Consider the following 22,790-nt stretch of genomic DNA (forward strand, 5'->3'; position numbering starts at 1 on the left):
TGGGAATGGCTTGTGTGCCCAGAGTTTGTCACGGCAGAAGAAAAACAAATGATTTTACAGACAGATGTAGGCCAGGTGTGAGAAAGGGCCAGTGGGGAGATATCTCAGTGACTTTGACCAAAAGAGACATATAAAGAAGCTGTAGAAATTAATATTAAGGCTCTATATGGGGTGGACCACCACAACTAGGAACTTAGAGGAGAGGAAACATTTATCTCATTGAGGAACTGCAGGTGAGACACCCCCTGGGAATGAGGGGATCTCCACAGAGCCCAGAAACATGCTTCAAGAAAAAGAGCCAGCACGTAATATGTGATGCGGCCAGGAGAAGATAAGAACCCCACCTCTTTTCTGTGGGAGAGGAAACCACTGGAAGTTAAAGGCAAGAGGCAAGGTGAGAAAACCAGGCAAGCAGCTGAGCACAGCACCCCTCCCACACCAAGGCTGAAGCCCTGGGGGAGGGAGAAGCTTCAACACTAGGAAGCTTCAGAGTTTTGACTATTACATGAAACTGTAATTAATTAATGAACAGGTCCCTGTGTTCCGCCCTTTAACGCAATGCTTCAATGATTAAAACTAAATTTGTCATTTAAAATTAATGAAAATAACAGTATATCATACCACAGTAATGATATCATACAATTATCAGCACAAGGGAAATTCTACAGTTCTATAATAACTCAGACCTTCAAACCCTGGACTGCTGCTGAATGGCACCAATACTAGGGTAGACAACATTAACTCCAGCCTCACTACTTAACTAAGAAATCAGCTTCCAGAACCAAACTGACATATAACCTAGCACACCATATTTGTTCTACCAAGTATGATCTCATACGGGCTGCCCTAAGAAATATAATTTTAAACCATTTTTTGAACAGATAAGCCTTGACTGGAATAAAGCTAAAAATTAAGAACCTTCATGCATTTTGAGGAAAGTGTAACATACCATTAAATAAAGTTGGCTTTCATTTTTCTTCATCCCAACATCAGATATTCATTGATTCAAAAAAACTTCAGATTTTTTATGATAAAAATAAGTAAATAAAAACAAACAAATAAGGTTTGGCAATAGTACCTGTGAATATGATACTCTTGATTACAGAGATGTAGTCTTCAGGCTCCTGCTCAGTTGAGATCTCCCATCTGCCTCCAGAGATATTTAATAATTTGTAAAGATGATCTGAACTCTTCAGCCCACACAGCAGAGTAACCACACTTTCTGGTGAATGCAGTACGTTTTCTAGAAACTGACATTTCTTTGAAGATAGGTTTTGAAGCAGGCTATTTGATAATATCAAAAGTTTACACTTGTAAGAGTTTAAACTTAGCAATTCCAAATCCCGAAGAGAATAGTTCTCCAAGTGATATAACAGGATTGCTTCCCTTTTCACAACATGTGAAAAAACTTCTCTCAAGTACAAAGCCCATTCTTCAGCATCTTCTTCATATATCATGATGATGTCTTTTGCATTTTCTGGAAAGGAGAAAATAATAAATTAATTTTCTTATATTTGACATGCTAACAGCAGGTTATATTATTATTTTTCAAAGAATTAAATGTACTCTTTAGGGAATAAATTAATTTGCTTATACCAGAGACCAAGAATATAATTCATATTATCCCCATCAGAATCCTATGGGAGTAAAGTAATCCTTCAGATGCAACACAGAGTTCATGCTCTGTGCAAGGGTACACTGTACTCACTGCACAAATGTTAATCTAGGAAGCTCAATAGAAATAAATGAGAGGCCTTGAGATAGAATGGAAAGAATATTCTGTGGGATTAGGGATGCTGGGCTACTAGGCATGGCTCTGCCAGTAACCACAAAATTTTACCTAGATTATGGTACTTAACTCCTTTCAGCCATGTTTCTTCACCAACTAAATGAAGGTTTAAAAAAAAAATAAGCCCTACCTAATGAATCGGATTATTCTGAGAAGAAATAAGACAATTTACATTAAAGGACTTTAAAATCCTTCTTCTAGGTAAAGATGGGTACATCAAGACAGAGTACATAACTCCATGGCCAGAAAACCAACAAGATAAAAATTTTTTAAAAGAAAAAAATTCAATAGCAAAAACCAAATAAAGGGGGTATTATCTCATGCCATAAACTAAAATGTTGTTGATGAAATAAATCAGAGGTTCTGGTGAGGCAGTACTAATCGTAAACCTATCTCACACCCTAAACCAGCACTGATGAAAAAACTTTTAAACCACCCAAACCACCAGGGTGGTCATGAATCTCTTCCCCCGCTGGAAACTGATTGGGGGTGTCTGCAGAAGCAGGAAAGGCTGAATCCTAAACAAGTCAAGGCTCAAAGCTGAGTCAGTAAAGCCAGTCAAATTGCACAGGAACTCAAGAGCATCCCTGGGCATTGGAGAGGGGCCTTGCAGACAGGGTCTCATTAGTGACTACAATCCACCACCTCCAACTTGAGAGTCACACTGACAGATCTTCTTCTCCTCTTTTCTCTCAGGCCATAAAAACTGACTGGAATGTAGATTTTGTCTCTCAAACTATAGCTTGGAGGGAAAACAAAAAGTAGCAATTAGGGAGGGGAATTTAAGGAATAATTTACCCACACAATATTAAGCAAATAGAAAGCCTAGACTGAGCTAAGAGAATCGTGAGCAAGATGAAAGGATTAGCAATACAAATTCATAGTTATTGAAAGAGACGATGACAACAATATTAACAATAATAATATATATGATCATCATAATAATGAAAGTAACACAGCATGAAAAGACTAGCAGGAATCATAAGCAGGGAAGAGAAACACAAGAAAAGTCCCTCACAGTATTAAAAAACCACTGATTAAATAAAACCAAAGTTTAAAGACATACTGATTTGATATGTTTAAAAGAATCATTTGAAAGGGTATAACAAATAGATAAAAAGACAAATTGAGAGCCAAAGCAATACCACTGCCCAGATAATAAATTAGAAAAATCAATGACTAGCTTAGACACAGATAATATTTTCATTCCTGGCCTCAAAGTAAAGCTTCATATTTTCATAGTAAACACAAAAAGAGAGAATAAAATTAAAGCAATTGGTGAAAAATCTGATATATATGGGGAAGAGCCAAAAAAGGAAAAGATTCAATATAAAGATAATCCCAAAACCTGAAGTAGAAGAAAACAAAAGATGCATTAAAAGTTTTAAAATATAATTTTTAAAATCCTTAAAATATGGAAGAAAAATGAACCAATTCTATGGAAAAACTGTTAGAGAAAACATCTTGATTAAATTTCACTTGGTTTAACGATTATTATAAAACCTCTTCATATATCTAGGAAAGAAAAGCAAGTCATTCAAGAGGAGAACAATATTAGGTTGGTAGATTTTTTCAGAGCAATTTCAAAGGCGTATTATAATAAATTATAAAATAGCTCTTACAAAAATAATTTTATAGTGTATTCATACTACAGAATATTGCACAGCAATAAAAAAGAATGAACCACTGCTACATGCAACATGGATGAATCCAAAGATATAATGTTGACTGAAAGAAGAAAAAGTATATACTGAAGGATTGTATTTACTAAAAGTTCAAAAATAGAAAAAAAATTCATGGCGATACAGATCAGAATATTTGGGAGTGGGATTAATGAATGGAAGCAGATAAAAGGGAGCCTGCTGAGGTTCTGAAAATGTTCTATATCTTGATCTGAGTGGTTGTTACACAAAGTATACATATATATAAATCTGTTCATCTGTATATCTTAGATTGTGCATGTAAATTATATGGCAATTAAAAAGTAAATTAAAGTATCAAAAGAAAAAGGAAGTTTCAGGATGGTAGCTATTCAAGAGGCAAAGGGACTTATAAGAGATGAATGGAGCATTTTGGGAGGGAGATCCAAAGAAAATAAAACAATCGTAAGATTGTATCATATATTTGAAAATTTGAGAAAAAATGCTAACAGAAGTTTGACAGTTCTGACTGGACATTTTGAAAAAAATTAAAGATAGGTACATTATAATCTTTTACATGTAAAATACAAAAGAAAGAAGAAAAATTAATTGCAGAAAAACAAAGCAAAACAAAACAAAAAAGAAAGCAGGATCATTATATACTATTTGGATCAACAGTGCAAATGTGTACATAATCATTGTATGGACCGGATATTTATGTCCTCCCCAAAATCCCATATGTTGAAATCATAACCTCCAGTGTGATGGTATTAGGAGGTGGGCCAATGTGAGGTGATGAGGTCACAAAGGTGGAGCCCTCGTGAATGGAATTAGTGCCCCTATAAAAGAGGCTCCAGAGAGGTCCCTTGCACTTCCTGCTATGTGAGGTCACAGAAAGAAGTCAGCAATCTGCAACCCAGAAGGGGGACCTCACCAGAATTTGACCTGCTGGCACTGTGACCTCAGCTTCCAGAACTGTGAGAAATAAATATTTTATTGTTTAGGCCACCAAGTCTATGGTATCCTGTTAAAGCAGCCTAAATGGACTAAGACAATCATAATAATGTAAAATATAACTAATGATTTAACTACAAGTTGAGATTTAAATATACTAGAGAATAAGGAAAGAGTCTGATAGACTAATAGATTGAAATCCTTATCCAGCATATTTCAGAAAACAATAGGTAATGTTAGAATTAGTAAATCAAGAAATAGTAGTATAAATGTATCTTTCAGAAACATGAACTAGAACAACAACAACAAGATAATTTGAAATAATGAGGTTCTTAAGGTTCCCATAGGGAATGGAATTGTGTTTGGGGCGGGAGAGAGCAGAGAACTGCTGCTTTTCATTATAGGTGTTTTATCATTGTTCAATATGCCTGTGTAACTATAATCAAAATTTAAATAAAGAAAAAAACCCAGTCAGCAAATAGAAGAACCAAAGTAAGCAAAATGAAAATGTAAAAACTTTGGAAAAAAGAACACATGGTAAGTTGAATACATATACATACGGATCAAAGACTAAGTATCAAGGGGATTATGATGGCACTACAAAATGCAAATGTTAAAAATCCTGATGAAATGAAAGTATCCATAGAATGGGAAAACTGAGTATTTGTGGAGGAGAAAGTATAAAACACTAACATCATCTTTCACAGAATTCAGCTATTTAACACTGCCTAAATTTGAATAAAAAGTGACTCAATTCTTCTACTATTTTTTGTTTCATCATTTTTCTTAAGCAATAATAAACTTGGAAAGTATTCCGAGTAAAAAATTTTTATCTGAAAATGAACCTCCTTTGGTTTTACTTTATATTACTTTAAAATAAGTTATTTTATTTAAAAAAGAGCACATAGAGTATTTCTCACTTTTAAATAATCCTGCCCATCTACTCAAAATACACCATAGTTCCATTGACTGTTAGCAACAGTTGTATGTGAGAGATAAAATTTTGAGAGAGGTATGATTTCCTTTTTCTGACTCTTCCATATAGCTTATATTTTTGTTGTAAAATTGTATTACTGTATAAAACAAAGTAATCATTCTTAACAATTTAGTTTGTAAGGTATTATCATGAGTACAAAGAATAAAACACCAAAACTCTTATATTCCACACTTATCTTTCTCACTCTGGATATAGAGCATGTATTTTCTATACCACTGATGTAGCAATTAACTAAGCACAATGATTTTGAGAGCTTTTGCATGTTTATTGAATTATCTATATCTTTTCTCATGATATAAATAGTATCCCCAAGGAAGATGCTTCCTCTTTCAACTCACTGATTCCTACACAATGCCTAGCACAATTTTTTGAACAGATATTCAACAAAAATTTAAAAATAGATTTACATATACAGAATGAGAAAAAATATCTGGCAGAAAACATATGGGAATCGTACACAAGTTGTGTAGGAATCATCAGCATACTTCTGCTATTCTCTATGTAGTGTTTCACCCAGCCTCAATGCTAACTAAATAGTTATTGAACAAACACAAACATAGTGTCATAATTCAGTATTTTTATGTTTGAGGAACAGCAGAGGAAGAGTTTTCCTTATATTGCATATAGCCAGAGTAAACTGCTGTTTAGTTATAAAATAATTAGGGTAAATATAAAACTAATAATAAACTATTGAGTGCTTAAAATAAACTAGGACTCTTGTTGTTTTATACATATTATTTCACTTAATTCTCAAAATCTACCCTTTTAAGGTACAAATGTTACTCTTATTTTACAGATGGGAAAACTGAATCAGTACCTGAATTAGGACTCCAATGCGGGCAGTCTGACCCTACAGTCTGTACTTTTAACCTTTAACAGTAGAGGACACAGTAACATTATCTAAAAGATTAAAATAGATTCTTTGCAGTGATATGAACTAGATTAGTCTCTATGAAGCAGCCTACGAGTTAATATCAAGTATGCAAAGTATGTGAAAGCTCCTCTGGTTTCCCATCAGGGAAAAAAGAGGAAATAAACCATATACTCCAGGAGTATCGTTGTCTATGAAGAACTCACAGAACTTCCTTCCGGACTCTAAAACTTAAATCAATAAAATTATACATTAGGCTATGAGGATGCATTGAAGTACAGAATGAATACTGCCACATTATATGGTTGGATATCACACTACCATAGGAAATCAATTCTAAAGACAATCATAACCTATCTTTCAAAACTTCCCAAGAAAATTAGACAGGAAGTCTCTCGCATACTCTACGGCCATTTTTTCTTGTGCTGAAATTGTGCCTTCCTTTAAAATTTATATTTGACTTGTACTTAGTAAACTCTGTTGGACAGTTTTCAGAAACTAAGACTAGCATTAAATGTTAGTTTTCTATGGGTTAAATGATCTCAGGCTTTTACTCTTTAATTTTCTCAAATATTATTTATTGAGATGTTCCATGGACCAGGTACGTTCCTAAGCATTTAACATGCATTACTTCATTTAATATTCATAAAACTGTATGGAGTTGGCCTTGTTATTTTTATTTTACTGATGATCACATTGATTAACTTGTCACAGTTATGAAGATAGTAATTGGTCTTTAGGTTACCTTCCAATCTTTTTGTATGAAAGCATGTTGGGTCAAAACACAAAAAGTTAATAAAGGGGCCTTATTCTAGAAAATAGCTTGTCCTTGAGTAACAGTTACATTGTAGACTCAACAACAGTTCTCTATGATTTCTCAAGAGGAGCCTACTGGCCTTGCAATGCACTTTGTTTTATACACTTAAACTACATCAAACCTAAATCATTATTCTGCTTGTTTAAGGAGGGTTACTGTCATTAATGTTGGCCAGATTTTATAGGCTGTGAAATGAAACAATAAAGGATGAACCTGAAATATAGAAGCACAAAATGTTCATTCCTGGAAAGCGTCATCAAGATAAAGGGAAATTGCTATTGAAGATGCCATTAAGGTCTGCAAATAAATTATTATTTAAAATGTAAATCTCAAGTCTAGCAACATAAAGGACAGCTTATACTACAATGGTAGGAGCAAAATAGATCTAACTACTATAAAGTGTTCTTTCAGATTCCATAATGATGCCTTATTTATTTATCTTACAAAATACTGAACAAATCTCCAAGCTTGAAGGAAATGTGTATTAATAATTGATATCAATAATTGTTTTTGCTATGAGAATGAATTATACTACATATTGCCAAAAGAATGAGACTGGCCATACATCCAAATCCTTCCTATTATATATGCACAGCTCAAAATGGCAGATTTTCTTCTTTTTGAATAAGATCCCACCTCTTACCCATGTCTGTGCATAATGGAGAAAGATGGCATGATGCACGTTTTCAATATTATATTTTTCTAACTGGTAACCAAAGTGCAGAAGAAACAAAATTACAAAGAAATGAGTTATAGCCATAATGGACTCAGTAGTGATAACATGAACATTAATCTTGATCTAATCACACACAAATATATATCATTACTCAAATTCTATAGTAAATATAACTGAATTGGTCTTATACTCTAATTTGTACTCTAACTAGTACAACAGGGGAACAAAACTGAGGAAAATTTCCAAAGGTATTAAGGTAGCAAAATACACTATAACTCATATTTCTCCTCCAGGAAAGTTGATTAATTTCACTTATTCACAGTGGCAAAAAGTACCAGGTGTTTTCTGTATATTTCTGTGTAGCAGATACTGCTGATACACAACCCACATCTTCCTGGCCCACTAGCTTCAGCTTGATGCTCAGCTATTAAGCACGCTCACCACTTCCAACCTCTGCTCTGCTGCCTGAGGACTTTCTCTGGAGCTGAGGGAGCTTCCTCAGCCCGTGCGCCTGCCTAGCAGCTCAGAAGTGCTGGGGATTTAGTGCGCGGAGGGCTGGGAGGCAACCCTCAGTCAATGAGGGATGGAAGTCAAGGTGTAAACAGGTCAGCTTCCCCATCCCTCAGTGGGACAATTCTGAGGTTTGTTCTACACAGTAATTAGAGGATTCCCAGTAGTATTGAATTATAACTGCTCATATTATTCTGCTTATTAATATACACAGTATCGGCTTTTCTCCCTTTCTTGTCTCACATTCCCAATTCTCTGACTAGTGCATCATGGACTCATCTTTAAATAAACTGCTTGTACTCATGTCCATTTCTTAGGGTCTTCTTCAGGGGAAATCTCTATAAACATATATGTTAATTAACTTAGTTCTTCTTTTCAAATACAGGAAGGTACCAACACATTTTAAGATTACACTTTTCAGCTATGGTGAAGAACAACGACCAGCAAAAATTATTTTTATACAAATGCAGACCTTCCCCTTTCTTTTTCCTTTTAAGATGCAAATAAATGCTTCTATGCTTCACAGAACCTTGAAAGATAATTTTTCTTCTTCTTTTCTGCAAAGAAAGCATGGCGTTAATTGTTACAGGATTATTTTGCGAAGACCTCCTACCCCTTCATATATAAACTACAAATGTTCAGCTCCCACCTCTATCACTTTTTATCACTAATACAAATTGTTAATAGTTCATTTAAAGAATTATAAACATAAAAGATACTAGATCTGTAAGGAGGTTTTAATATGTTTCAAACTTATTTAGTTCAAATTTATGGAATTCTATTTCTGCAATGTCCATACCCTCTCCCTCCTTTTATTGCCACTATAGATTACTGAATTGGACAACACTGACCATAAGACAGGCTAAGAAAAGAATACTGTGATCAAATAAACTATGACATATTACAAATTTTAAGATGAATTCTGATTTCAGAGATTTGACTAGCCTAAAACAAAAAAACATTATCAGAATCAATTAAATATGGGAGTAGTATCCTCACAGTATCTTAGGTGCTTCTCATTTCTCCAATTCACACTCAAGAATGATCTCCTGGGACTTCCCTGGTGGCTCAGTGGTTAGGAATCCACCTGCCAATACAGGGGTCACGGGTTCGAGCCCTGGTCCAGGAGGATCCCCCATGCCGCAGAACAACTAGGCCCGTGCACCACAACTGCTGAGCCTGCACTCTGGAGCCCGCGAGCCACAGCTGCTGAGCCCACGTGCCACAACTACTGAGGCCCGTGCGCCTAGAGCCCGTGCTCCGCAACAAGAGGAGCCACTGCAATGAGAGGCCCACGCACCGCAGAGATGAGTGGGCCCCTCTCGCTGCAACTGGAGAATGCCCGCATGCAGCAACGAAGACCCAACGCAGCCGAAAATAAATAAATTTATTTTTAAAAATATTGGAAAAAAAAAAGAATGATCTCCTTAGGACCTGAATATTTCTTTTTGATCTCTCCAGACTGATTTCTTCCCTATGGATTACATCACCCAGGCTCCCATGCCCACTCCAATGGAAAGCACCATCAGAACACCAGAAGGTGAGAGAAACGAATGACAGGGTTATTTATCGGTCCTGTCACTCACTCCCCCATTCTAATTTTAGCAGTGGCCATTTTCTTTTGTGGCTCTTCTGTGGCCTTTCTTCCGTGGTTCCAATTTTCATGCATCTCTAGCAACCATCTTTCCTCCACTTCCCTCACTGGCAGCGTAAAGGACTCCTGCTTATTCTTCAAATGCTTCACTGGCCCTCTCTGGGTTCTTCAGCCCTGCACATCTTAATAAATAATCACTTTATTAAAATTTTTCAGTTAAAAATCTTTGATGGCGGCACTGTTTCTTGCTACAGGTACTAGGAGTGACCAGAGGAAACAGACTCTATAAGATGGATTCTGGAACTGGATTGCTCTCATAGTTGTGGAGAACACAAGCAAGCCCTCATCAAGGGGAAACAGTACACTGACAGTGTATGGCATGCAGAAGCACCATAATGACATAATGGTACAATTGGATGGAGTGTCAATGGAGGGGAAAGTTTTAGGCGACAGAGTGTCTGTGGTGGCAACAGGGATTACAGATATGGAGGGGGTTGGTATTTGGCTTCTCTGTCCTAGAGAGCATGCATTCACACAGACAGAGCTACAATTCCAGTAGCAGGCAAAACCCTCCAAATGTCCCTGGATCTTTTTTAACCAAGTGAACCTGTAGTCCTTGTAAAAACAAATACACAAAAACAAAATAAAATTAAAAGTTTTCAGGAACCTCACTGGAGGCAATTGCCTTACAAGCTATGTCAACTTTTCTCAGTAACCATGCCAGCATCCCTCACTGATTGCCTTTATTATCAATAACCAAAGTTAGATCCCATAAGTGAAAGGAATATTCTAGAGAAACTATTTCAAACACAGAAATTATTACAGGGCCTTGCCAATATATATCAGCATGAGTCTGGAAAGTATGTATGGCATGGATTTTAAGAGTTATTAGACCAAGGAGGGCAAAACAGAGGATTGAATCCAACTGAACTCGTCAATATGGTTATACTCATAAAGGAGTCAGAATGTAATGTGTTATCTCAAGTACCTGAGTGGCATTAACAGTCGATAGAATGTATAATTAAAGCTTGGACTCTGTAATGGCCTACAATCAATGTGATTACAATGCTAGAACTTGCCTACCATGATGGTGAAAAGAGGTCAAGGAGGCAAATTTTTTCTGTAAAGGGCTAGAAAATAAATACTTTAGGCTTTGTGGGCCACATAGGATATCTTCACTTTCTTTCTTTGTCCCTTTCTTTTTTCTCTCCCTTTCTTTCTTTCTTTCTTCCTTCCTTTCTTTCTTTCTTCTCTCACCTTTTCTCTCTCTTTATCTTTCTCCCTCTCTTCCTTCCTTCTTTTCTTCATTCTTTTTCTTCTCCTCCTCTTCTTTTTCTTTTCTTATAACTCTTTAAAATGTAAAAACTATTCTTAGCTTACAGGCTGTACACAAAGGCGCCACCAGCTGGATTCTGCTTGTTGGCTATAGTTTGCTGACCCTTGCCCTAGAGTATTCCGACATCCCCTTCACTAAGCATTAAGAAATTCAATCATGAGAAGCTCTGTACTGTCTGTCCTCTGTAGCCTGGAGACAATGATGAGAACCGGACCTCCAGATTGAACTTTTTGATGTCAGTGGGGGAATAATGAAGTCTGGGTTGGTAGAGGATAAATGGCAGCACTTCATTATCACAGGCAATTTAAGTAATCAAAGTGTTTTTCACTGCAGGGATCTGTTATGGTAACTAATTGATCTGAGGGTCCTTAGGAATGAAATATCTGCATAGCCTATGAAGGTTCGATTTCACCTTTATAAACAAAACAATTCTAGGTTTGAGTGCAGAAACTGACTTAAGTTACAACAGTGGAGATTCACAGCCTCCTGTCTGGCTTATAGACTCAGAGCCCATTAACTTAGGCAAGACCAAGTCCCTTTGAGAAAGGATTCTTCTTCTTCTGTGCTGCTAAACATGTATACAACATATCTTCTCCCAAGCATTCCCCAGAGACCTGCAGCCATGTATACCACCATTTTCGTGGACCCAAAATGCCCAATAGCACATTGGTAAAAGGGAATTTATGGAAGTCAGGTGTAATGATAAATAACTTCTTGCCTTGGGGGTGTATCTAATCATGGTTCCAGTGGGCCCATAGAGATATCCTGTGGGTTTTTAAAGCCTGGAATGTATGTGGCAATACATATACATAGCAAATGGCAGAATCCTTACAGAGAATGAGGATATTTTGGGAGGAAGGGAAAAAATATGTCTCTGGAACTGTTAAACCCCAAAATAGTAAACAAAACCAAATACTACGTGCCTTGGGTCTGAAAATATATTGGCACTAGGCCAAAGTGAATGGTTGCTGCATTACAACCCTGGAACCCATGGTCGTCCCTGGAAGAGAATGGTGAAAGGAAATTCTCCCAGGTGGCAGAACTTTGGGCAGTATCTCTAACTGTCCACTTGCTTTGAAGAAAAGGCCTGAACTATGGATCTACTTTGAGTAAAAGAAGAAAGAGTAGAAAAGAATATGCTCATTTCATTAACCCTAACTAGGTTACTAATTAAGAAAATATATCTTGGAAACATGAGACTACAAGTTACTTTTTTTCCATGCAGTGATATCCTTACATTCTTTGTGGCTTATACAAAAGCAAGTTAGATATACAGCACATTAGCCAATGCAAATTTTATCAATAATAAAGACAACATTCGATTTCCCCTCTGCTTTATTCTTTTTGTCTTATTTCTCAGTTGCGTAACAACTTAAGCATTGAAGAAGGATATTTATTGTTCCATCCCCACCTCCATCCTCGATACAAGTCCCTGACGTTTTTTACTGAAAAGTGGCTTTGTCACCCATGCTAAGCAGCCCAGCCCCCAAGCGCAGAAACTGTTTTTAACCATACAGTCTAGCTGTGTTTTATCAACAGGATGCCACAAAGACCAGTGACAAAACCAGACTGAACTGGTTAGATTCAATATAGTGGGCAAAGCAGGCTGAAAGTCACTGCTTTCCTAGCCTTGATTTATCTCTGTGTTTCCATACCAACCCCTGAGAGCTAAAGGACACTTTCCCTGATTTACCTCTGTGTTTGTTTCAAAAGTACCTGGTGTCTGGCAGAGATGTTTTGCAGCTGTACGTTGAGAGACATATGCTTTGAGAGATAGACAGTGGTCAACCACCCGGAACCAGCTCTGACTTGACCACAGGGCCGCGCCTGCACAGATGGAACCTGAAGGTGTCTGAAAATTACCTTTGCTTCATTACCATGCTACAATCTCTGCCCAAAGGAGGGATTTGTGCTCTGCCAGGCACAATGGATGCCGTGTTTACACACGGAAGTAACTTGGAAGCCTGTGCGTGCCCAGCGGCCCCCAGCTACCCCCAGGAAATCTCGGCCCCTTTTCTAAAGCCCTGATGACCTGTCTGCCTCCTACCCCTTAAAATTCCCTGACTCCCCTCCCCTCTCTCTAAAGGGGAGAAGGTGCCTTTAGAGCATGAGCTCTCCTTCTCCATTCCCATTCAAGCCATTGAATAAAAGCTTGTCCTGCTCGCACCAAACTCAGTTTCGTTATTGGCAGCTGGAACCCGAGCAGGAAAGAATTCGCTGACCCAAGCCAGAGGGGCTTCAATGCAGCTACAGGGGAGCCTCGCAACTAATCAGGTAACAACACTTGATTGTAAATGTGCCACATTTCAAAGTAACATACACTGAAATCCCATTCAATTGTAATAATATACAAAGTACATTCACATGAATATTACGATATGTTTTTTGCTATTCAGAGTGTTACAGTTTTAAGAAAAGTATTTTAACTCAATATAAGTCAAAAACAAAATTTTATACTTGAGAAGACACAAGTTAGAAAGTTTGAGAGAGTTGCCCAAGGTCACACCAATGGTAGGTCACAGAGGCGGGCTTAAATCCCCATCATCTACTGCCAACTCTGGTTTGGGTATCAAAGCACACTGCAGGCAATGTTATTGAGAAAATGAAATAAAACTGCGGTCCTTTCCTTGGGCTTTTCAGTGGACAGAAGCACATGATCAGTTGATCAGATTAAAAAGAGAATTGACTTTAGTTTCACTGGCAAATCTAATTTTGCTGTCCTAGTTCTGAGCAGGAGAAAACTGTGTTGGCATTCCCTTGTTTCTTTGTCTCCCTCACTTCCCATCTCTACCTCTTCTTTACAAAACACAAGATGGTGGCAATGGTAGGAAAAAAGAGCCATGATTAAGTAGCCATGGCTAATTATGGCTTGAGAGCAATGACCAAATAGTTTATAATTTTCTTTCTGAATTCCTTTCACGAAAACGAATGCGTTTTTGTCACTATTACTGAAGTATATAAACCAAGGACACAGTAAATACACTCCATGTTCTCAATCTTTAGTGCAATCGTGCAACTTAATTATACTGGCAAGTGTTTATCAGAAAGACACTAATGTCTTTCAACAGTTTTATTATGTGCAGAATTACATATGAGGTCACAATATAAGAATATAACTGAGTAAGAACATACCTTTAGTAAAACCCTCTGTGGAAAGTTTATCTTAAAATTCACATTTTTCTGTGGGCATTGTAAAATATCTTAGAAATGGCTAGAAAACTAGAATATATGGACATACTGAAACAAAGAAGAGAATGAAGTTCTGCTCATTCGTTGAAAGCAATACCAGCAAGCATATAATCCCCCACCCTTTCCTGATGTCTGCATCCTCCTGTGACCATTCTTGACCAGAAGGGAAATAGGAGACAGAGCAAAGTATGTCTCCTACCACTTGCGGAAGCAATCCAAGGTCTATTGGGGCACATGCTCGCAGTAATCATGAGTTCTGGGTAGAGATCAAACAATTGCAAGTGATCAAAATACTGGGTGCCTCTATAAAAGTCCTCAACTCCATTACAGCACTTAATAACAGCCACACGGCCCCATTGCAACTTCATTCTTTTCTCATCATGTGGTCAAGGGCCTACTTGCCTCAGAACTACTTTGGGAGTTTGATAAAATCATTATTTCCTGGGATTGGTACCAAGGGAAGAATCATCCATTGTGCAGCTAAACACTGGGGAAATTCTTATGTCTACTCGAGTTTGAAAATTGCTCTAGAGTCATTTTTATGCTGTTAGTATTTCTAGTACCATACTTGATACTTACAACTCAAGTTTTGCTGATGTAAAAAAAGAAAATGAAGATTTTAGTCTTTCCTAATGAGGGAAAAAAAAATCCAAGTGGCTTATAATGTTACTTACTAAGGAACTAAATGCATGTGCATAATTCAATTCACTAAAATCATTAACTTGTTTGCTCAAAATCTGTCTTATTTTACCAAAATGATTTTTGTCATATGAGGGCCAAATCACTTATTTCCAAAGAATACAATATTTGAAATTACGTATCTAAAATTTAGATTGCAATTCTGAAATGAACATTGTGTTTATGATGTTTATCCAAAACTATAAAAAGTAATATAGATAGTGATGGGGGCAGATTTTATAATATAATGTGTGGTTAAGTAAAAGCAATTTTATGAGTATTCTACTTCATACTTTTATAAAAATTGTTATTTTACTGTTATTAATTCTCATGTACCAGGTGTCATATTAGGAAAATTAACAGCCTAGAACTCAGGGACTAACCAGGTTACAAAAGCTAACGTTTAAAAAATTAATGTTCAATTACTTTACCTATGGCTAACATTTTGTACAAGATTGAATTCCAAACTCTTTTCTGAACTGAAATAATGAAGCATTGAGAATTCCTGATGGGACTGCTTTCATTAATATTCAACATTTAGAAGTGTATAATATAATAAGATCTACGTAGAAATTCTCATAAAAATGTAAACTACTAGACAAGGAAAGATGATTTTAGAAAATGAAGAACTGGGAAGAATTATTACAATTTTTTCTATATTCCTTCTCTCTTATTAAAATGTATAAGGATACTGTCCATCAAAAACTGAAGCTCTATATAATATAAAAGTTTTAAACACAGAGCTATGTCAAGAATATACCATATGACCCAACAATCCCACTACTGGGCATATACCCTGAGAAAACCGTAATTCAAAAAGAGTCATGTACCAAAATGTTCATTGCAGCTCTATTTACAATAGCCCGGAGATGGAAACAACCTAAGTGTCCATCATCAGATGAATGGATAAAGAAGATGTGGCACATATATACAATGGAATATTACTCAGCCATAAAAAGAAACAAAATTGAGCTATTTATAATGAGGTGGATGAACCTAGAGTCTGTCATACAGAGTGAAGTAAGTCAGAAAGAGAAAGACAAGTACCGTATGCTAACACATATATGTGGAATTTAAGAAAAAAAAATGTCATGAAGAGCCTAGGGCTAAGACAGGAATAAAGACACAGACCTACTGCAGAACGGACTTGAGGATATGCGGAGGGGGAAGGGTAAGCTGTGACAAAGGGAGAGAGAGGCATGGATATATATACACTAACAAACGTAAGGTAGATGGCTAGTGGGAAGCAGCCGCATAGCACAGGGAGATCAGCTCGGTGCTATGTGACCGCCTGGAGGGGTGGGATATGGAAGGTGGGAGGGAGGGAAGAGATACGGGAACATATGTATATGAATAACTGATTCACTTTGTTATAAAGCAGAAACTAACACACCATTGTAAAGCAATTATACTCCAATAAAGACGTAAAAAAAAAAAGAATATATGAAAATAAATGTTTTACATTTATTCTTAAACAATTTTAGTAATCTATTTTATGTATTGAATCTGGTTGCTTAATTACTTACACTTAAATATAGTGTAGAGAAAAAGCTATTCAAATACTGAATTTTCCCTTATATTTTTTTCTCTGAGCTTGTAAGAGTAAGATAATATTAGTATTTAAAAATTTTACCAGTTGAACTTGAGGAATTCCTATATATTAATATAGCTTAAAATTGTAAGCAAAGTTGAAAATCAGCAACAGATACTTGAAAATATAGACACAGTTGGAGGATACAGTTCTTTCATTGGAAATTCTTAGTACCTCTGGACAGTCATATTTAACAAGACATCATCCTTACCCTTCAATGATCCTGATTCTCACTACGCTAACATTTTATAGTTCTCTCTCATCACTTGGATCTTCAGATCGGCTATTTTGAAATTCAACAGGATAACTTACCACAATTATCCATAAGTACCATAATGTTGATTTAAAATGCCTCAATATCAATTCCCTAATCATTTATACTTTTTATATGTTTACTTAAAAATCATTTAATGATTATTATAAAAAACAATTGTTCAGACTTTAATATAAAGATTATGAAGCACAATTCCTACCCTTAATGGGATTTATGTACTAAAAAAAGGAAATGGATCTTTACAAGTTACCTTAATACAAGGTAGTTTATTTTAGTATTTCATTAAGACCTGTGGCTAAAGAATCTTATTTGTCCTAGGGTTAATTAGAAACACAGTCTTGGAAACAAAGTGCCAATAAATCCTTAAGTATCATAAAATGCAGAACTGAACAATTTATACATCCAAAACAACATTTAACTTTTACAAAGTCTGTTTGACATAAAAAAAAAATCTGAAAATGTATCATGAATCAGTATGCAAACCACTGTGAACAGTATAAGACCATACATAAAATGTGAGCTCTTTCACATATGTACACACGAACTTACAATTCCAGGCAAATGTCATCAATACTTATTTCTTAGTGAAGGGCTGTGGTATAACTATAATTTTATTCTTATCTTATTCTCTATTTTTCAAATGTTCTACAATTTACTTTTACAAGAGAATACCCCTAAAACTATTCCATATGGTTCCTTTCATGGCAAAATAGCCTGACATCAACCCAGTTTTTATCATTAGGAGAAAATGGCATCAAAATAATTCCCTACTAGTGTTAAAAAACGGTTCATGTTCTCGGATATTAAAACAAAGTGGGAGCATAGAATAACATTAGTGACCTTTTACAAGGAGTGCCCATCTAAATCAGTTGTCTTTCAGTCTATATTTGTCTATATTTGTCTATATTTGTATAGACAAATATGTATATTTGTCTATATGTATATAGACAACTATATGTATATATAGTTGTATATATATACATATAGTATATGTATATATATGTATATATATGTATATGTATATGTATATATGTATATATATGTATATGTATATATATGTATATATATGTATATATATGTCTATATTTGTCCTCTGAGCGGTTGAGACGGAATAGAGCTTTACGTATTGAAAGCAGAAGGCATCTAGCACCAAGCCTAGCAGAAGTTTAGCCAAATATTTCAGGAACAGTCCTCACTCCATCATTTTAAAGTCCTTCAACCTGGTTAGGTTTTTTCTTGGTTAAATTATTTCTCTTTCTTTACCTGAAAACGTGGAGATACTGACCCCAAATTCCTAGAGATAAAATACTAAATCTGAATGCCGGGTTCAGGCCTGGTATCCAGCATTGGTATGCATGGCAGTGGATGATGACGATGATGATGATAATTATAATTATAATTAAGGCCACCAAAATGTAGTGAGTGCCTAATATGTGCCAATAACTGTTCTGGTGTTTTACAAGCACTGATTTCTTTTAACCTCATTGCACCCCTGTGAACAAGTGCTCTTCTTACCTCATTTTGCACTTGTGGTGGCTGAGGCACTGAAAAAGTAAACACCTTGCAGAAGTTCACATATCTGTACTAGTAAAAACTGTAAGAGCAGCAGTGGCCAGCAGCATTAACAACAAGGATTATTAAACTGGTAAAACCATCGGATGGGAACAAATAATAATGGAGCTTTCTTTTTCTGTTTCTCTATTAAAACAACAGTGAATTCCAGAGAGATGTTTCAATAATGAATAAGTATCTATCTTACCAAGGATGACTACTGAAGGGTTACACTGATATCATGTTTTATAACAGCTAATTTTTTCATGGTTACATCCAGTGTTTTAACTAGGCTGATGGTGTATGAATGTTTGATGGATAGGGTCTTATCTGTGGTATTCATGCAAAGAATGAAATTCTTTGCTCCTGTTGAGTCCACCTGTGTTTAGAAATCTGTATTAGTTTCCTAGTGTTGCTGTAAAAAATTACCACGGACTTAGTGACTTAAAAGCCACAGAAATTTATTATCTTACAGTACTGGAAGTTAGAAGTCTGAAATGAGTCTCACTAGGCTAAAACCAAGACATAGGCAGGGCTATGTTCCTTCTGGAGGGCCAGAGAAGAATCCATTCTTTTGCATTTTTCAGCTTCTAGAAGCAATCCACAGTTCTTGGCTCTCGCCCCAATCCTCCATCTTCAAGCCAGCAACATTGGGCTGAGTCCTTCTCATGCTATTGGGTTGCCCAAAAAGTTCGTTCAGGTTTTTCCATAAGATGTTACAGAATACAGTACGTGTCCCCAGCAGCAAGAGACACGCTGCCTTGCTCCTTCACGTGTAAGGACCCTAGTGAATATACTGAACCCGCCTGGATAATCCATGATACTCTCCCCCTCTCAAGGTAAACTGGTTAGTGATCTTTAACTTCATCTTCAACCTTAATCCTTTTTTTGCCAGGTGAATAACATATTCATAGGTTCGAGGATTAGGATGTAGATATCTTTGGGGTGCCATTATTCTGTCCACCACAACATCTGAACACTGCTTTCAGCTCTGGTTCTATCCCTTCCTTCCCCAAAGCCTTCTGAATTAAAACAGATAGATATACGTGCAAGTATACTTTCTGCTTCTCCTCACACGGTGTTTGTAGGATAACCTTGATTAAAAAGATTAAAAGATCATTGTTTAAATTTCTTATTGAGTCAAAGCAAATGATACATTAGAAGAATTTTCTAAGAGTCAATTAGCAGGGGTTTGAAAATTCCTTTGAGGATGCAAAGCATTAGGCACATGCAAATTATTAGCCTTGCATTCTTAAAGTACTCTACTGCAGGCATTTTACAATACATTTTAATCACATATGTATTACAGCTTTCATTATTTTAAATACCCTGACGGCCTTCATTAAAGACATTTTTTCTAGCATTTCATTGTAGATATTTCACTTCCTATCACTTCATGCATCTCCAAGGACCTTGAAAGTAGCAAAACTTTCTAAATTTTTATGATTATCGGTTGGAAACTGTGGTTGTCTATTCTATCGCTTGTAAAGAATGTTTCTAAGTGGATCTACTAATAAGTAAGGATATCATCTTCTATGCTGTACATGTTTCTATTAAGATGACTTTCTATATACATGGCTACTTTATTGATTAAAAAATGGGAAATGTTCACATGGGAGGAATATCTGCCTGACATGGATGTATATATGGGTTTGTGTGAGAATGAAATGAGTTTACTTCAGAGAGGCATACAGTGGTCAAGAGGCCAAGCTTTGGGGTAAGGCTGTCATGAGTCCAAATTCGGCAAATAACCACCATCTCTGAGCTTGGTTCCCCCACTTGTAACATTTGGATAATACTACTTATGAAACTGGTTGTTGTGAGAATTAAATGAGATGAAGTATGTGGAGCATTTATCATAGTGCCTGACACCTGTCAGCTCTAAATAAAGCTTCCTTTCAATCTAATGGAAAGTGAAATCTGTCTTTCGAGACAGCATTTGCCAGTGGGTGGGATGCAAACTCCTGGGACACTGTGACAGCAAGTCACAGAGGGAAAGTCATTCCCTTTAGAGTACTTCTCCAATCCTGACTCCTTCAAGGGCTATGTCTCAGTTTGGAGCTCCTGTGAGTTCATGAACTCCAACACGATCAGAGACAGAGTGACCCATGTGCCCAGAGCTTATCCTTAGCTACAATGTTTTCAAAATTATTTGATTTTCAATCTGTTTATTTGTATGGTCCCCTTCTACTTACGGCAAGTGATGATGATATTTCATTTACGGTAGTGATGTAATTTTTTAAAATATATCATATTTAAGCTAAAAAAATTTAGCCTAAAGAAAAGCTTTTTCTTAAGAGGGAGCCAAAAATTGGGGAAGGTCTTATGAGAATGACTGAAATTTGCAAAACTCGGTCCCTAGAGACCGTACTCATGACTGCACTCTAAAATGAGTGGTGACTTTCTGGAACAGCAGGTATGCATCAGGAATCACCCTGAATACTCAGAGAAAACACTCTTAGCCGTTGCTCGGCCTGCATACTGGTTCTCATGACTGAATTATTCAGATCTATGCAGGCTGAGGGGTTCTGAGTCACCTGATGTTGAATTACAGTGAAGATAAAAAGAAACAAGAGCTATTCAGCTTGTCCCATCCTATTTCACTTAAATACACTCCCTGAGGGCTGGAGCCAACTTTGTGTATATCCCTGGACCCTAGCACAGGAGATGCAGAATAAATGAAGGAAAATTACTCCTACACAAGAATATAGAGGCATTAGTCCACTCTTTCTTGACAAATATCCTCACTCCCAAGTGCCTAGAGAAACCAACTTTAATTTCTGTAGTGTTTTTCTTTTAAGATAAGAGATACTAATTGAATTACTGTTATGAGCCAATCATTCTCCTGAATAACTGATGTTATCATCAATATACATAATGCCTCCTGGGCATCGGAGAGGTTGCATAGCTTGCAAAAGAGGAAGGTCCATCAGTGACAGAGCCAGGATTTGATCCTGTGCTTATTTGACTTCAAATCAAGCTCTATAAAAAAAATTTTTCCTATGTTCCTAAAAACTATTGTTTTATTTATTATTTTTAGGTCCAATTTTTCTTTAAAAAATGTTATATACATACAGGTTAAAAAAAAAGTCCCAATATGTAAACAGGATGAAGTCTGGGCAGTACACTGAAATGGGATTTTATGTTTCTTCCTTATATTTCCCAAACTTTCTACAATCAAAACCATCCCCAATATGTCTTAGAAGAGTTAATAAAGTTAAATTTTTTTGTTGTTGTTGCAGGGCCCATAAGCATCTTGAAAGTGTTAATTTACATTGTCAATGTTTAAAAAACAATATGGCTGACAACACTAGGGACATGCTTGGCTATAAAACCCTTTCCAAATATTAAAACTGTGCTCTTTCCAGTGTATCATGATAAATTCAAGGGACTAAAGTGACATAAGCATTGGAAAATGTCTGAGAACACTGGCAATATAACTTAAGAAATCCTAAGAAAAACATCTGGGAAAGAGAATCATGATTTAAATGAAGGTTAAATTATAATTCTCATTTATAATCATAATTTAAATGACAGTTAAAACTTAAGCAATGTACAGCATGGTGACTAAAGGTAACGTGGTGACTACAGGGAACAATACCATATTGTATACTTACAATTGACTGAGAGAGTATACATAGTTTTTAATTGAAATATAATTGACCTACAATACTATGTTAGTTCCAGTTGCACAACATAGTGATTTGATATTTCTGTACATTACAAAATGATCACCGTAAGTCTAGTTACCATCTGTCACCATACAAACTTATGACAATATTATTGACCATACTCCCCTTGCTGTACATTTCACCCCTATGACTCATTTATTTTGTAACTGAAAGTCTGTACCTCTTAATCTCTCTCACCAATCACTCTTCCCCTCACCCTCCTTCTCTATGGCAACCACCTGTTTGTTCTCTGTACCTATGACTGTTTCAGTTTTGTTATGCTGCTTAGTTTGTTTTGTTTTTTTATAAAAGTGAAATCATACCAAATTTGTCTTTCTCAGTCTTTCTTTAAATTAATTAAAATAATCTTGTATGGACAATGATCTATTCTTTTATCCAATAAATCATTGTGGATTTTCTTCTTTTTCTTTTGTTTTCTTTTGTTTTAAAACATTGTGCAACAGATTTATATGAGGAGAGAGCACAGCTGACATATTTACAAATGTCATATCACCAAACAGCTATACAAATGTAATTTTAAAGTGCACATACAAACAGTAAATATATTAAAGCTACAATGCTAAACGAGTAAAACTATTAAAAGTAAACATAGAAAAATAAAAACTAGAAGTACATACACTGCTTTTTTCTA

At 36.0% G+C, this 22,790-nt stretch overlaps 1 protein-coding gene across 5 annotated transcripts in view; it reads right to left on the reverse strand.

Moving 5' to 3' along the window:
* The window catches only part of BANK1 (B cell scaffold protein with ankyrin repeats 1), a 358,724-nt gene that overhangs the window by 275,254 nt on the left and 60,680 nt on the right, over positions 1–22,790 (reverse strand). For all 5 annotated transcript variants that reach the window (XM_060299754.1, XM_030845095.2, XM_030845094.2 and 2 more), the window contains exon 2: positions 1,079–1,477. In XM_060299754.1, coding sequence (XP_060155737.1) covers positions 1,079–1,457 — 379 coding nt within the window. In that variant the 5' untranslated portion in view covers positions 1,458–1,477. The remainder of the gene's footprint in view (positions 1–1,078; positions 1,478–22,790) is intronic.

This window comes from Globicephala melas, chromosome 5 (assembly GCF_963455315.2).
Source record: "Globicephala melas chromosome 5, mGloMel1.2, whole genome shotgun sequence".
Classification (NCBI taxonomy): domain Eukaryota; kingdom Metazoa; phylum Chordata; class Mammalia; order Artiodactyla; family Delphinidae; genus Globicephala; species Globicephala melas.